This window comes from Cetorhinus maximus, chromosome 19 (assembly GCF_964194155.1).
Source record: "Cetorhinus maximus chromosome 19, sCetMax3.hap1.1, whole genome shotgun sequence".
Taxonomy (NCBI): Eukaryota; Metazoa; Chordata; class Chondrichthyes; order Lamniformes; family Cetorhinidae; genus Cetorhinus; species Cetorhinus maximus.
The window spans coordinates 21,047,522-21,065,520 of record NC_135897.1 but is presented as its reverse complement, the minus strand read 5'-3'; the positions used below and the strand labels follow the sequence as shown (position 1 = coordinate 21,065,520).

Here is a 17,999-nt window from a genome sequence, read left to right as displayed (position 1 = left end):
AACCTGAGATCATCCAAACTCATTTGCCTGCAGTCTTAAGAGGACCCATTATACTGTTTGCAGGATCTTGCAGTGCACAAATTGGCTGCTGTGTTTCCTAACTATAGCAGTGACCACACTTCAAAAGTACTTCATTGGCTTCTCCTGAGGTTGCAAAAGGCACTATGTAAATTCAAATCTTCAATTCTATAAAAGGAATGACTTGCAATAATAAGTTTGCCAGAGTTTCAGAAGCATAGACAGTCACAAACACAGAGCACCATAAGTCATGTGAGGATGCATCAGGGAATATCGGAAGAGGTGTGATTTTGTTTGGATTGATCTGCTAATATAGAATCATTTCCTGTGAATGAATATTTATCTAAAATGCAGCACCCCAGGCAAATACAGCAGGGAATAGACCAGTTCCCAGGTCTATCAGCATCAGTCTTGAGCCAGTTCCTGGAGGTTACCAAAAGCAGACCAAATTCTCTGCTCTTCCCTCTAAACCTAGCCTTTTTATAGGTAAGATCCTAAATGTACTGGCTGAAACTGAGGGCTTGCTATGTGGGGATAATGACAAGTCCAACAGGCACATGGGAAAACCATCACCTACAAGTTGTTGGCACAGAAAAAGGACTCCTTTTTTGCCGTTAACTTCTATGATTCTATTGATTCACTCATCAGCCCTGTCTCACTGAATTATATTGGCTCCTGGTTAAGCAACACCCCAATTTTAAACTCCACATTCTTGTTTGCAAATCCTTCAGCCCTTGAACCCTCAGAGATGTCTACACTCCTCCAATTCTGGCCTCCTTTGCGTTTAGATGCCTAGGCCCAAAGCTTTGGATTCCCACTCTAACCTTTCCCTCTTTAAGATTATTTCTAAAACCTATCTCTTTGACCTACCCTAATAGCTCCTTTTGTGACTCATTTAGTTTTATTACATTCCCATGAAGAAGCTTGGGATGTTTTGAAGATGCTGAATAAGTTAATTACTAGACAAGATTGTCTCACAAGGAAAAGCTGGACAGGCTACACTTGTATCTGCTGGAGTTCAGAAAGATAAGAGGTGACTTAATTGAAACCTTTAAGATCCTGAGGGGTCTTGACAGGGTGGGTGTGGAGAGGACGTTTCCTCTTGTGGGAGAATCAGGAACTAGAGGTCACTGTTTAAAAATAAGGGCTCGCTCATTTAAGTCAGAGATGAGGAGAGTTTTTTTCTCTGAGGGTTGAAAGTATTTGGAACTTTCTTTTTCAAAAGACAGTGGATGCAGAGTCTTTGAATATTTTTAAGGCCAAGCTAAATAGATTCTTGATTAACAAGGGGGTGAAAAGTTATCTGGGGTAGGCAGGAATGTGAGGTTGAGATTACATTCAGATCAGCCATGATCTTATTGAATGGTAGAGCAGGCTTGAGGGGCCGAGTGGCCTACTTTGCTCCTAATGTGTATGTTTGCGGCTCCTAATTTGCATGTTTGCGAGTATTTAAGTTGTTGTTGGGTATTAGGCCACACTCCAATTTGTAAGGAATGAAGACTTACTAACTGGAGTGGTATTTGGCACATAAATCTAGACTGTAGTACTGAGATGGTGCTGCATCTTTAGAGGTGCTGTTTTTCTGATAAGGCTTAAACGAGGTACATTCTCCTGATAACTTGGCCAACATTTGCTTCTCAATCAACCCCACCAAAACAGATTACAAGATGGTAGGCCATTTCTGTCACTTCCTTTTGTGGGACCTTGCTGTGCACAAACCATTTGTCACACTTGGGTTGCCCCAAGGTTGTGAAAGTGCTATTTGTGTACATTTAAACGAATGGGCAGGACCATTTAAGTCCAGTTTAGGGTGGAAACCGTAATAAGGAGATAGAGTCTGAGAACTTGAGATAAACTGGTTAAAAGTGAATCCAAAAAGGGTGGAGATTGTAGAATTCACTGGCTCAGAGTATAATCAATGCCAAAACAATTGAGGTGTTTCGTAAGGTATAAAGGGCAGTGGGATTAGTTTTGGATTTCTCTAGCTAAGAACTGGCACAGATCTGATAGGCCGAATGGTCTCCTTCTATGTTGTAAAGTTCATCATCTTAATTAGTATAAATCCTCATTTAGATAGCTATGAGGGTGGCTGGAACCTGAGATAATAGCACACCGATGCAGCAAAAAAGGGACACAATACAAAATGATGGTCAGTTGAAAGCACGGCCACCACTGCCTCCCAACTGCACAGTAGTTCCTAAATCACTGACATAATATGCAGCAACGCCAAAACACTGACACTGCACAAGCACTGATCTTCCAGCACTGGCCAAGTGCCCAGTAGTCCTTGATCAGTGGCAGTGTGCAGCAGTGCTTGACTGCTGGCACTGGCAAAAGCACACAACAGCCCAATCACCAGCTCTTAGAAGACATATGACCTTCCCCATGTAAACTAGGGGTAACCTGGTTTATGGGAGCAGGCTACATGGCAGATCGAAAATATTGCACAGAACTAAGGAGCTATCTAACACATTTTTTAAGATAGGAAGACAGGAATATTTTGTATAGTAAGTCCTCCCAGGGCCTTCTGTCTACTGAGATTGTAAACATTCATTATTGGAATTAAAATAATCTTTTTGAAGAATTGAATAACATTCTTTGGCAGGATTTACTATTCCTCTGGGAGATTCCAATAGTAAGCAGGTCCCCTTTTACTAGTGAGAATAAATCAGGTGAACCACAGTATTTAGAAACCAACTCTATACGTACTGTAAACTCTTCCCCTTCATCATCCGATTCACCAAAAATGTCAGCTATCAAGTTTCCAACACCAGCCCTGTTTAGAGGAAGCAGAGGAAAATGTTACAGGTTACTCAGACATTAGTCCTACCGATAGGAAACGCCGTCTATACTGGAAGGACTTCTCTTACATTCCATCTCCAATGCCTTTCAACGAGCTGCAAGATCACTGTGCACTTGCACATCATCTGCCACTGACAATTGCTTAAACTTGGGCACCCTCCAATGGGAATTAATCTGCACTAGAATCTAGAACAGCTGACATCTCCACACACACATTTGCTCAAATGCATGGAAACATTTTAATGCCTGCATGTTTCAAATCATACATTGCCCAGGAACATCAGAGACAAGAACATGGGAAAGGCAGAAGCAGGAAAGCAAAGTTGCAGTCCATCAGGGTGGTACCAGAAACTAATATCCACCAACTGTACACTTTTGGTATCAGCTTCGCTCAGTATTCTCATCCTCTTGAATCAAATGATGATGGTTTCAAGCCTCACTTCTCAACAGGAGCACATAATCTAGGCTGACACTTCCATAAAGTACAGGGTGCCACTCTTTGGATGAAATTTGAAACTGAGGCCTAGTGTTAAGTCTCAAAGCAGATATCAAACATCCCATGGCACAATTTGAAGAGGAACATGGAGATTTCCTGCTGATCTGTCACCATTTATTCGTTGACCAAAGGTGAGAACGGAATAACTGGTCAACTCACTGCAGTATATGGAGCCTTGTTGTGCCAAATCTGTTGCCTACAAAACAACAACTGCACTACAAAAAGTATACATTTGTGGATATGATAAAATATTATAAAAAACCAAATTCTTTATTTTTGGTTAGGTCACTACTTTCTAGGGTCTGAAATATGTATGCTGTGCAGTGGCAGAAAGATCCAACCCACTCAAATAAGCTGTGGATACAGCAAACATTCATGTGAACAGCATCAATGATTGATATTAGCGTGTATATTTTTGTTCATCTTCAGTCAAATTGCAAATATTGAATTTACAATTATAGCATCAAAGCCAATCCCATATTGCATTTCACAGTGCAGTCTAAAATGTAAAATCCGTAGCAATATATGGGATCACCAGCTATGAAGCACTTTTGAAATTCTCTGAGGATATGAAGGATGCTACTTAAGTGTAAAATTCTTCCTTTTTCTCAAATGCCTATTCAGTGCTCCCTTGAATTTTTCCACACTAACTATGCTACTGCCTTCATGTCCACTTCATGGCCTAGAAATTTGATCCTGCTAGATTTGTTTTACAGGTGTAAAACGGGGATCTAAGAGTCCAATATGATGGGCAGTGCCTGTGCGCTCACCCCATAACAGAAGTAAGCCATACTGATTGGGGCTCCTCTGTTGGTGCCAAGGGTGTGAGCATGAAGTTTGCATTTGGCCCTCTAAATTTGCATATCCGCAACCTGTTTCATGCCTCCTTGTGAAATATGATTGTGAATGACTATGTCCTCAGGCTGGATCACTGAAGGCTGCCATCAAAAGTGCAAGTTTTTTTTAAAATTTATCTTATTCTGGAGCTTTAAGGAACAGGAGTACTGTCTCTGGGGCTCCACTGCAGCTTTCTGGTAATAAACAAATGAGACTGGCATTGTAATTTGTCATGGTCCTTCCCCCAGTCTCATGTTTGCCACCCAAACAGTTAAATCTAGTTCATCTACACCTTCCCTCCTCTAATCTCGAGTCCTTATCTCTTGGCCCTAGAGCTTTTGATACAAACGATTCAAACAGGTTCAAATTGTCTGGTCCCCTGTGGATCTCGAATACTTCAACTAATACTTCATTTGGGGCTTCTCACACATAAAAATTTCCAGGTTCTTCAATCGCTGCTCACAGGTGTCATGCCTCAAGTTCAGTAACCAAAATTGTACTGTGTAGTCCAGGATGTGACTGTATCAGTGATCTGTACAGACTTACCAGGGCAGATTTTCTGCCCAGGTGTAAAACCGACAATATGGATCGGTTATTGATTTCAGTGGATTGGAAAACTGGGCAGTTCCTATAACAGCCAGTCAATCAACAAAACAATCTTCCACTTGGACAGCAAACTGGAAATCTACCCATTATTTCTCATTTATGCTCTATTCCTCTGGCTATACATTTCAAGATCAGATTAGGTTTTCATAATGCTGCCACACCATGTAATGTTGGTTTCAGTGAGCTATTCACCAATGCCACAGATCCCTCTCCTGTGTTATGTCCTATGGTTCTTCAGTTTAAAGTCAAGGGAATGGTGCAAGTACCTGATGTTTGTTTGGATGATGGGTACATATTAGAAATGTCTTTCTTCTCTTTGAAAACATTGACTGATCGGCTACATATTTCTACCACCTAGTTTATATCCCCACTGTTTATTTCCTTTCCCTTTTCCATATTAGCTCATCTGTCTAGATTCCTTTGTGTTTGGTTCAACTGCTCCCTAGTGTTCAGGTGCACTTCTCCCTAATTTAACTTCACCCAGCTCCAAATCATTTACATGCACTGTGAACAGTAACGGCTGTAGCACTGGTCCCTGTGACTTTGTCAATCCAGCTCAATTCACAACTACCCTTTGCTTTCTCTGCTTTAGACAATTTTCAACCCACTTCAGCACATTGTCTCCTCTTCCACACCCTCTTACCTTATGGCTTAATCACTGCATCATATCAAACATTTTTGCTGAACTCTACATTATCAACAAGCTTCGTCATTTCCATAAAGAACTCCAGTGTATTTGTTCAAGGCTTCCCTCCCATAAGTTACAGAATCATAGAAATTCATAGCACAGAAACAACTTATTTGATACCCAAATTGGCATCAACATTTCTCTGCATGAGCCACCAAGACTAATCTCACTCTCTGCACATTCCCCGCATTATTTAATTTTTCTCTTCTTTTAGACACTACTTCATACACTTTAAAATTCAAAATGATGGACCCTACTCCAACAGTTTGTGGTGAAGAATTCCACATTTTAGCCTGCTGTGTGAAGGATTTTTCTTCTACAATCCCATCAGTGCAGCCTTTTCATCTCTAACATGCCTAGTCAATGGAGATGATAAATATCCAAATGTTCTCTTATGTCTAGTACAGCTGTGTAAAGAGCATATCAAACGCCCATAACTCTAATTTACTATGCACTGAACATATCAAACAGCCAGTGTGACTTTCTCATTTAGTGAGATCTGACCAGTCTGCCAAATGGAAGAACATGTTTTGTTAAAAAACACAGTATTTTCTTAACCCAACAAGTTGGCCTAACAGCTAGACATAAACCAGTCATTAATAAAGATTAAATGTTGAATAGAAATAAAATTCTATGAGGAGTTAGTCAAAGGCTTGCCATGCTAGGTGAAAGCTGAACTTATGAATTAGGAGCAGTAGGCCACTCAGCCTCTTGAACCTGCCCTACCATTCAAGATCATGGCTGATCTGAATGTAACCTCAAACCCACATAACCTTTCAGAGATCAGTGAACTTCTCTCAGGACCTGCACAGAATGCAATTTAATTGTGTTTTATTGGTTACTGTAGGAATACTCACCCTTTGACCATAATTCAATTGTCATAGCAACTAAATGGCCATCAATGAGGAATAGAGCAATCAATGGCTCAAAAAGCCAGTAGGAAAAGTGTTCCAACTATGGCTAACAAGAGAAGTTTAGGATTCAATCAGATCAGAGAAAGAGGTTGCCAAAGTTGCCAAAAAAAGTAGTAAGCTGAGGATTGGGAGCATTTTAAAATTCAGAAAAAGAGAACAAAGAAATTGATTAAAAAAGAGAAAAGAGAATATGAAATTAAACTAGCAAGGAATATAAAAACAGGCTGTAAAAGCTTCTATAGGTATGTAAAAAGGAAAAGGTTAGCAAAGACAACTGTGGGCCCATTACAGGGAGACAATGGAGAATTTATAATGGGTAATAAGGAAAGGGCAGAGAAACTAAACAAATACTTTGTGTCTGCTTTCACTGAGAAAGATACAAAAAACCTCCCTGAAATACTGGGGAGCCAAGGGACTAGTGAAATTGAGGATCTGAAAGAAATTAGTATTAGTAAAAAAAGTAATGCCGCAATGGGGCTGAAAGTTAATAAATCCTCTGGACCTGATGATCTCCATCCAACAGTGTTGAAAGAGGCGACTGTAGAGATATTAGATGCATTGATGATCATCTTTCAAAATTCTATAGATTCTGGAATAGTTCCTGTAGATTGGAAGGTAGCAAATGTGACTCCACTATTTAAGAAAGGAGGGAGAGAGAAAGCAGGGAACTACAGACCTGGTAGCGTCAGATCAGCAGTATGGAAAATGCTAAAATCTATTCTAAAGGATATGATAACATTTAGAAAATATTGCTGAGATTGAGCAGAGTCAACATGGACTTATGAAAGGGACATCATGTTTGACAAACCTGTTAGAATTTTTTGAGGGTGCTACTAGCAGAATAGATAAGGTAGAACACCAGTGGATGTGGTGTATTTGGATTTTCAGAAGGCTTTCAATAAGGTATCACACAGGAGGTTAATAAACAAAATTAGAGCTCGTGGGATCGGGGCAATATGCTGGCATGAATTGAGGATTGGTTAACAGACAGAAAACAGAGAGTAGGGATAAATGGATCATTCTCAGGCTGGCAGGCTGTGTCTAGTGGGGTACTACAAGAATCACTGTTTGGGCCCAGCTATTCACATTCTATATCAATGATTTGGATATGGGGATCAAATGTAATATTTCCAAAGTTGCCGATGATACAAAACTTGGTGGGAATGTGAGGTGTGAGGAGGACGCAAGGAGGTTCAATGAGATTTAGACAGACTTAAGTGAGTGGGCAAGAACACGGCAGTTGGAATATAATGTGGAAAAATGTGAAATTATCCACCTTGGTAGGAAAAACAGAAATGCAGAGTATTTCTTAAATGGGCAGAGATTAGGAAATGCTGATGTACAAAGGGACCTGGGTGTTCTTGTTCATAAGTCACTGAAAACTAACGTGCAGGTGCAACAAGCAATTAGTAAGCAAATGGTATGTTAGCCTTTATTGTAAGGGGATTTGAATACAGGAAGAAAGAAGTATTGCATATAAGATCCTGAGGGGTATTGACAGGGTGGATGTGGAGAGGATGTTTCCTCTTGTAGGAGAATCTAGAACTAGGGGTCACCATTTAAAAATAAGGGGGCTCCCATTTAAAACAGAGATTAAACGAAATTTTTTCACTCAGAGATTCGTGAGTCTTTGGAATTCTCTTCCTGATAAGGCGGTGGAAGCAGAGTCTTTGAATATTTTTAAGGCAGAGGTGGATAGATTCTTGGCAAGGGGAGTGATAGGTTATCGGGGGTAGGTGGAATGCAGGTTTCAGGTTACAATCAGATCAGCCATGATCTTATTAAATGGCGGAGCAGGCTCGAGGGGCTGAATGGCTTACTCCTGCTCCTTGTTTGTATGTGTTGCAGTTGTATAGAGCCTTGGTGAGACCACACCTGGAGTCTTGTGTGCAGTTTTGGTCTCCTTACCCAAGGAAGGATATACTGGTCATGGAGGGAGTGCAACAAAGGTGCACCAGACTAATCCCAGGTGGTGGGATTGCCCTATGAGTAAAGACTGAGGAGACTGGGCCTGTATTCTCTAGAGTTTAGAAGAATGAGAAGTGATCTCATTGAAGTGCACAAAATTCTTCCAGGGCTGTACAGGTAGATGCAGAAAGGATGTTTCCCCTGGTTGCAGGGGCAGAGAACCGGGGACACAGGGCAGAATTTTTAGCTTGGTGCAATCAGCAGGCGCAATCAGCGGGTCCGGGATTGGCCAAGAAATGGACTGCTGACCGCGATCGGCCCCCAATTGCAATTTCACGTCGGCTGGCCAATTAATGGCCAGCTAGCATGAGGCACGTGCTGAATAGCTCAGTGCTGCTGGGGTGGGGGTGGGATGAGGGCGGGTGATGACGTCAAGGCGGGCATGGGCGAGTGCTGAAAGAAAGCTCCCTGAAGGGAGAGAGCTGCCTCAGGGAGCTGCAGACCGAAAAACCATTAAATAAAGTTTCAAAAAACTGGAAAAAAATGTCCACGCACCAGAATCAGGCACCTTAAAATACAGATGATAAAAATGTTACCCATAGGTTTTTATTTTATTTCATAACAGAAACCTCACCCCGCCCTTGGATGAGGTTTCATGAAAAATGTAAAGGCCGCCTAGCAGACTCGCCCGTCCACCAACCATAAGGTTGGACGGACCACGAAAAATTGGTGTCAACTGCTCCATTAATGGGCTTAATTGCCCTCTTAATTGTTGGCAGGTGAGCGTCTGGCTTTTGTGTGTGCTCGCCAACCAAAGTATCGCGCGAGCATGTGATGTCAGGACGCTCACCTGACGTCATCTCATGCAATTTCACGTCTGATTGGGTTGGGTACGTGCCCGCCCGATCAGTGTAAAATTCTGCCCATAGTCTCAGAATAAGAATTAGGCCACTTAGGACTGAGATGAGGAGCAATTTCTTCAGTAAGAGGGTGATGAATCTTTGGAATTCTCTACCCCAGAGGGTTATGGAGGCTCAGTCATTCAGTAGTTCAAAGCGGAGGTAATAGATTTCCAGTTGCCAATGACATTAAGGGATATGAGGATAGTGTAGAAAGATGCTGTTGAGGTAGAAGATCAGGCATGATCTAGTTAAATGGCAGAGCTGGGTTGAGGGATTGAATGGCCTACTCCTGCTCCTATGTTCCTAAGTCCAGCAACACTGAAGAATGTTAAAACACAGTGAATGGAAGCTAAGCACTGGGAACAGAAAGGGCAAGAAAAAAAGGCAATAGAAACAAGAGGATTATCTAGAGGAATTAGAAATTTGGCCAATGACAGCAAGTTACAACATATTTCTCAAAACAGGAAATCTGAAAAACATTCTTGCAATGTAGCAATGATTGAACACGGCTACCAACACAAGCAGGGCTAATAGACAGTGGATGTCAAAATAGGCACGAGGTAAGTGCAAAAGAAATGCTGGATTGTCAGTGATCTGACAGCTCTCCTGCTTGAATGATGGCTTATTGTCTAAAATGGACAGCAAAAGAATGAGCAAGCAAAAACAACTGATACCAGGGGGAGATATGGGTCTCAATCTACTCAATAGTTAAGATTTTTTACAAATAGAATAACGGACTTCTAGAAGTTAGTTAAGGACTGTAATCTAATTGAGGAGTTCAAGTGGAATTTCAAAAAGGTCCATACTACAATGTCCATACCAGAGGGTTTCAGATCATGCCCTTAGAGGTCAGTGGGTTTCTTCAATGAAGTAATGTCAATGGGTTATGGGATAATGCAAGATCTCTCCACAGACAATCCATTTTAAGGCGTGATTCACTTTTTTTGCGATGCTGAAAAATTAGACATGCTGTCGAAGCTTTTCGTCTTCCACTCATCAGGACATCTACAAGAACATCAAATTTCAAAGGGAACAACAATTGATCCATCATGAGAAAAAGATGCTGATTGGCTGGCAAATGGACTCTGATTTTTGGAGGCATTGCCACGGAGAACGTACCAGGAAACAGTTATCCCTCAAGCTTCTGTTTAAATTCAAAAAAAACAAGTCAATTTTGATTGGTCGAGGCATTGCCATGGGGAATTTTCTCATGCAGTATCAATTATTGTTCCTTTTGAAATTTGATATTCTTGCGTTTGTCCTAATGAATGCAAAGCAAAACAACAGCATATCTCTTTTCTCAGCAATATTCAAGTTCTATACTACCACGTGACTATCTTCTATCTTGCTTGGTTCTAACAAGGCAAAATAATATATAATAAATAATAGGATACCAAAAAGTGTAGAGGAACAGAGGGGCTTTAGAGTCCATAGATCCTTGAACTTAGCAAGGTAGAGAGATGGTTAAGGGGGCATATAGGATACTTTTCTTTATTAGCTGAGGAACAGAGTGTAGGAGCAGCAAAGTTCTGCTAGAATACAATTTAGGCCACAGCTAGAGTGCTCCATGCAGCTCTGGCCCCTGCATTACAGGAAGTATGTGGTCACACTGGAGAGGGTATTAAGGAGGTTTACAAGGATGTTGTCACGAATAGAAAATCTTAGCTCTGGAGGAAAGATTGGATAGTCTGGGGATGTTTGGAACAGAGAAGGCTGAGGGGAGATGTACAAAATTATGAGGAGCCTTGACAGAGTGAATAGGAAGTACCTCTTTCCTTCAGCAGAGAGGGGACACAGATTTAAAATAACTGGCAGAAGGATAAGCGAGGAGTTGAGTAGAAAACTTTTCATCCAGAGGTCAATGGGTGTGGAACTCACTGCCTGAAATGGTAGCAGAGGCGGAAACCCTCATCACATTTACAAAAGGATACTTGGATATACAGTTCAAGTTCTGTCACTTACAGGACTATCCATCAAGAGCTTGAAAGTGGGATTAGGCTGGACAGTTCTCTTTTTGGCTGGCAAAGACATGATGAGTCAAATGGCCTCCTTGTATGCTGTAAATTTTCCATGTTTCTAAATCTCTCCCGTCCCGTTAATAGGCCGATACCAACCAAGATGTAAGCCCAGGGTTATACAGTGACAGCACTGTTACCATATCCAGGTGGCATATAGGGATCGGCCTGTATGTAACCCAATGCTACTTATCAATACTTAAGCCTAGTATCATATAGTTTGGAAGGGCTGAAGACAGTATTGTACTGCTGGGAGTTCTTCACAGTTTAACTGGACAAACTATGATGTTTCCACATGCCCATTAGATTTTACTGAGATTACTATGAAACAATTTGGGATAGATCAGCAGGGAAATGCTGCCACGAGTCTACAATACTAAGCATCATTGTCTTTAAAAGCACTTTCACTTACTCATCCTCAGAGTCAGTGTCGCTACCGAACAGGCCAGATTCAGCTTTTTGAGAGGGTTCCTTATTCTCCTCATCCTCGTCACTGTCAGATAAGACACCGTTAGACTCTTGTTTTTCTGGTTCTGCATCGCTGTCAGAATCCTCACCGGCAGAAAGGACGCGTTTTTTCTTAGCAGGGGCATCACTGTCCGAGTTGGAGTCCTCTTCCTCTGATACGACACGTTTTTTCTTAGGAGCGGTGTCGCTCTCTGAATCATCATCATTGGAGAAGGCCTGCTTTTTCCTAATACCTGCGTTGCTATCAGAATCCTCGGCATCAGAAACAACCTGCTTTTTCACATTGGCGTTGGAGTCGCTGTCCGAGTCATCGATGTCCGAGACCACGCGCTTGGCTTTTGAAATGTCGGCAGCGTCGTCAGAATCGTCATCGTCCGAAACAACGCGCTTTGCCGTAGCAACGTCAGCGTCACTATCGGAATCCTCGCCAGCTGAGGCATCTTGCTTTCTCTTTGAAACACTGGCGTCACTGTCTGATTCCTCCCCACCTGAGGCACTGGGCTTCTTCTTAGTGGGGGAAAAGTCACTGTCTGAGTCCTCACTGTCCGACATCAAACGACTTTTCTTTGCAGCTGCGCGAAAGAAAGGGAACATCTCAGTTAGACCAATCCTGTGAATTGAATCAAGTTCATTTCTTTTATAAAACCGGGTCAGGGAATGACACAACCACATAACTGTCTCCCATCTTAAAAATACAACACTACAAGAATGAAAGGGCAGATTACTCATCTTTAGATGTAGTAATCACTACACTGAGGGATGACTCCAAATCACACCTTCCGATGCAGTTTTTAAAAAATGCAGCTAAGTAGTAATACCTTCAGGGAAGATAACTTCTCAGCTAAAAAAATTGCATGTCTGACCAGGGCAACGAACACAAGCTGAAGCTAGAGCATGTCTGAAACCAGGGCAGAAACTGTCTGACTTCTGTACACAATGTGCTCACAAGCAGAGAACTCCATATGAAAGGAAATGTTTTCTGTGATGTTGGGGGCAGGATTAACTTTTCTGCATTGAAAACCCATTGAAGCTGCCCTGATTCACTGCTGAATACTCACATTTATTCAGTTCTTCTTTGTCATCCTCACTATCAGACAGGACTGGCTTCTTCCTCTTCACTGAAATAGAGCACCCATGTGTTTAGAATTTCACAAAAAGAAACCAAATAACAATCATGGAATCTGACAGCAAACAAGAGGCTATTCAGCCCATCGTGTCTATGCCAGTTCTCTAGGCGAGCAAACGACATAGTCCCTTTGTCAATATCCTTTCCTTATTCTTGTATAAATTATTTTAGTTGAGGTTTCAATGATGGCTGTGCAGTTAAAGGTACCACTTGAGCAGCACCTGTCCCCAGACACAGCAAGTTTTCATTGGTACTTTTTTGCTTAGTTAGCCAATCTTAAAAATGGAGGCATTTGGACACTGCAATCAAAGTATCAGAGGCAGAAAAAGAACTCAGCAAGGTTTCTCAGTCCCCAGCTCCATTCTACAATGTCGGCTGGAAATTGCACGTCAGACAATGACAGGATCAACTCCTGAAAGGATGGTTGTCAACACACATTTAGGTTCATGTGAGACTTAACTCTTTGGGTGAAGTTCTGGAGAGCAGAAAGTGGCTGTGGAGCCTGTAAGCTAACAGATCTTTGGTTCTATCACTGGTTATAGTATTGTCAAATGCTTACTAAGAGCACTGTCCCATTCAAATCTTAAATATTTACTTCCCTCAGCGTTCATCACTGACATAAAACCACTGTGGGCTCACCAACTACTCATGAATGGCTCCCCTATAATGTAAATGTATTCGATAGTTAAGTGCATCTAAAATCTGCCGATGGTTAACCTCGATAGGGGTGTAAGCTTTAACGTGAGCCTGGCAAATCAGCCTAGTTTAAAGTAAAACCATTTCTGGTGCGAGTCCCCAGAAGGGCTTTTTCACCAACTGTTGGTTATACCATCAGGAGGTGTCATTCTGATCGCCGAATTCACAACTACACTAATATTTTTAAGTGAGGTAGGGTGGGGTGGGGGGCAGGGAGGTGAATCAGGTTCCTTAGATCTTTGTTATTGAACAGGGCCAAAGGTCATCAAACTGAGAAGCTAACCCCATTTCTCTCAGAATCACAGTGCAGAAGAGGCCCTTCTGCCATCGAGTCTGCACTGACACGTGAGAAACACCTGACCTACCTACCTAATCCCATTTACCAGCACTTGGCCCATAGCCTTGAATGTTATGATGTGCCAAGTGCTCATCCAGGTACTTTTTAAAGGATGTGAGGCAACCCGCCTCCACCACCCTCCCAGGCAGTGCATTCCAGACCGTCACCACCCTCTGGGTAAAAAAGTTTTTCCTCACAGCCCCCGTAAAACTCCTGCCCCTCACCTTGAACTTATGCCCCCTTGTGACTGACCCTTTAACTAAGGGGAACAGCTGCTCCCTATCCACCCTGTCAATGCCCCTCATAATCTTGTACACCTCGATCAGGTCACCCCTCAGTCTTCTCTGCTCCAACGAAAACAACCCAAGTCTATCCAACCTCTCTTCATAACTTAAATATTTAATCCCAGGCAACATCCTGGTGAATCTCGTCTGCACCCCCTCCAGTGCAATCACATCCTTCCTATAATGTGATGACCAGAACTGCACACAGTACTCCAGCTGTGGCCTCACTAAGGTTCTATACAACTCCAACATGACCTCCCTACTTTTGTAATCTATGCCTGATAAAGGCAAGTGTCCCATATGCCTTTTTCACCACCCCACTAACTTGCCCCTCTGCCTTCAGAGATCTATGGACACACCAAGGTCCCTTTGTTCCTCAGAACTTCCTAGTGTCATGCCGTTTATTGAATACTTCCTTGTCAAATTACTCCTTACTCACACTATTCAGGGTTAAATTCCATCTGCCACTTATCTGCCCATTTGACCATCCCATCTATATCTTCCTGTAGCCCAAGACACTCAACCTCATTGTTAACCACCCAGCCAATCTTTGTGTCATCCGCAAACTTAATCCTACCCCCCACATAGTCATCTATGTCGTTTATATAAATGACCAATAATAGGGGACCCAGCACAGATCCCTGTGGTATGCCACTGGACACTGGCTTCCAGTCACTACAGCATCCTTCTGTCATCACCCTCTGCCTCCTAAGCCAATTTTGAATCCACCTTATCAAATTACACTGTATCCCATGTGCATTTGCCTTCTTTATAAGTCTCCCATGTGGGACCTTGTCAAAGGCTTTGCTGAAATCCATATAAACTACATCAACTGCACTACCATCATCTACACACCTGGTCACCTCCTCAAAAAATTCAATCAAATTTGTTAGGCATGACCTCCCTCTGACAAAGCCATGCTGGCTATCCCTGATCAAACCTTGCCTCTCCAAGTGCAGATAGATGCTCTCCTTCAGAACTTTCTCCAATAGTTTCCCTATCACTGACGTGAGACTCACTGGCCTGTAATTCCCTGGCTTATCTCTACAACCCTTCTGAAATAGCGGAACCACATTAGCTGTTCTCCAGTCCTCTGGCACCTCCCCCACAGCCAGAGAGGAATTAAAAATTTGGGTCAGAGCCCCTGCAATCTCCTCCCTTACCTCCCTCAGCAGTCTGGGACACAAATCATCTGGACCTGGAGATTTGACCACTTTTAAGCCTGCCAACACCTCCAATACCATTTCACTCCCTATATCAATTTGCTTAAGAACCTCGCAGTCTCTCTCCCTGAGTTCGATACCTTCATCCTCATTCTCTTGGGTGAAGACGGACGTGAAGTATTCATTCTACACTCTAGCGATGTCCTCTGGCTCCACCCATAGATTGCCCCCTTGGTCCCTACTCTTTCCCTGGTTATCCTCTTCCCATTGATATACTTAAGAGAATATCTTGGGATTTTCCCTACTTCTCCCAGCCAGAGTTTTCTCATATCCCCTCTTTGCTCTCCTAATTACTTTCTTAATCTCCACCCTGCACTTTCTGTGCTCCACTAATGCCTCTCCTGATTTGCTTCCCTTGTACCCGCTAAAAGCCTCTTTTCCTTCTCATCGTAACCAGAATATCTCTGGTCATCCATGGTTCTCTGGGCTTGTTAATCCTTCCTATTACCCTAGAGGGAACATGTTGAGCCTGTGCCCTCCCCATTTCCTTTTTGAACACCTCCCACTGCTCCTCTGTAGATTTCCCCACAAGTAACTGTTCCCAGTCTACCTTGGCCAGATCCTGCCTTATTTTACTAAAATCCACTCTCCCCAATCCAAAACATTTTTTTGCAACTTGTCGATTTCTTTGTCCATAACAAACTTAATCTCTCCATAGATGTTGCTTGGCCTGAGTATTTCCAGCATCCAGAGTATTTTACTTTTTTACTATTTTAATGCTGGATGTATGGAATGGGCATATGGAAAGGGGCTGACTGTATCAAGAGAGAGTTGGATTAATGCTTGGAGGAAAATTTGATAGAGAAGGCATGAGAGTTACTGTGGAACATGATATGCATTAGACACATGAACCAGAACAGATAGAATACAGAGGTCTTTTCTAATCCTGTGTACTTTTAGGAACTACTGAATGATGGCAGATTTCCTTTAACCAGTACACACCTGTTTCCTCCCCCTCTTCCTCATCCTGCTCACCATCACTGTTGGATGCTATGTGAGGCACGGGACCGTCGTCATCACTGGCCCCTCGGCTCTCATTATGTTCCAGTGATATTCTCACATCTTTTTCACTATCTGTGTCATTCATTCGATCACGACTCCCTTCCTGCTCTCCGCTGCTGTCTTCATTTATGGAGTGGTTCTCCTTCTCACTGCCTGCTTCATCCTCTGATTGCTCAACACTACGAGCCTTCTTGGGTTCCTCACTCTCGGAATCACTGCTAATGTGATTGTCCTCCCTGCTCTGTGGGCGGCCGGGGCCATCAATGCCTTCTGCATCACTCTGATCTTCTTTGTGGCTTTCATCCTGAAACAGAAGCAATGAAAACATCCAAAGACTGGGCTTTTAAAAATACTTTCATTTATGAAGTGTCTTTAACAATGGAACGATATGGAGCTGGAAAAAATAAGACGCTAAATAAAAGGGAGGATACCAAGTCAGCTAGGGAGAATTAAAAAGTATTACTTGAAAGGCTTATTGAAAATATAGGGCACGGAAAGGTTTTTAAAGGTACAGCAAGTAGTGGAGAAGTAGAGCTGTTTAGAGATGCAATTCCAGAAGTAGGACTGTTGTGACTAGAATTCTATCATCGACAGAAAGATAAAAGGGTGGATGAGGAATGCATTAAAGGCCAGGGATGGTGAGAAGGAAGGGCTAAAAGGCTGGAGGAGGTTATGGAGCTAGCTGCAGTGAGATGAAGAAGAACTTGAGGATGAGCATCTTAAATTTAAGGTGAGGACAGGGGTGGTAGGATAAGAGGACTGAGCATGATCTATATGCCTCAATATCAAACCATGTGGTATCTTTATCCAGAGGGTTTCTCTCCCAGTATTAACATTCCTTCTCATGTTCGCAGCTGCATTGGTTCATTTTTACTCCCATAAATTGCAGGATTCAATCCTAGCTGAAGTTAAAAATTGCAGCTTCAAGAACTGAGCAGATGTGTTCCAGCTTCTAGGTGTACGACAACTTGCAGTGAAATGGTGCCTTTTAGAGAACAAAATACCCCGAACACTTCACAGAGATAGAATTAGACAAAAATGGATAGAGCATTTTTAGATAAACCAAAGTAGTGAATTTCAAAGAGATGGTAAGGTGTTACACCTAGCCATAAGAGGCTTTACCAAACAGTGTGTTTATTTTCCCCAAAGATTACTGATAATATGAGTACTATGAAAGATTTATATTAGGGAAAAAGTAAAGTTGCAAAGACATATTGGAACAATGGGATTTACATTAAAAAATGGAGAATGTATAAACGAGCTGAGATTGTGCGTAAGGAGAAGGCATTGTAAGAGTGAACAAGTGTGAAAAGCCTCCAGCCTATATGCCTCAAGTTGCTGTCTACAGGAACCGAAGCGAAGAAAACTCACTGTGAACGTCACTGTCCAGGGTATTGTGCGCTTTGCCTAGGTCTGTTGAAATTTATTTGTTTTTACTGTTGCCTTAACGAGGTGTAACTGGGAGTCAGATTAATTAGGGGAGCTAGGAGTTATCATAGTAGTGATTTGTAGACCTATGTATGTGCTTAAAATCTTTTCTTCTATTAATAAATGTTTAATTTAGTTTTGTAAAAAAACCCTCTAAGACTTGGCGGACTTATAACTGCTGAATTCAAGGCACGTGTCTCGAAATTAAACTACAAATTGCAAAACAGTTGTGGCAGCTGTTTCAAGTTT

General features: G+C 42.2%; 1 protein-coding gene across 3 annotated transcripts in view; it reads right to left on the bottom strand.

Moving 5' to 3' along the window:
• The window catches only part of iws1 (interacts with SUPT6H, CTD assembly factor 1), a 46,484-nt gene that overhangs the window by 21,572 nt on the left and 6,913 nt on the right, over positions 1 to 17,999 (bottom strand). For 2 of the 3 annotated variants that reach the window (XM_078563572.1, XM_078563574.1), the window contains exons 3-6: positions 16,263 to 16,626; positions 12,713 to 12,772; positions 11,599 to 12,226; positions 2,728 to 2,794 (exon numbers count right to left, since the gene is read on the bottom strand). In XM_078563572.1, the coding sequence (XP_078419698.1) occupies positions 2,728 to 2,794; positions 11,599 to 12,226; positions 12,713 to 12,772; positions 16,263 to 16,626 (1,119 nt within the window). The remainder of the gene's footprint in view (positions 1 to 2,727; positions 2,795 to 11,598; positions 12,227 to 12,712; positions 12,773 to 16,262; positions 16,627 to 17,999) is intronic. The other variant, XM_078563573.1, reaches the window with a different exon arrangement.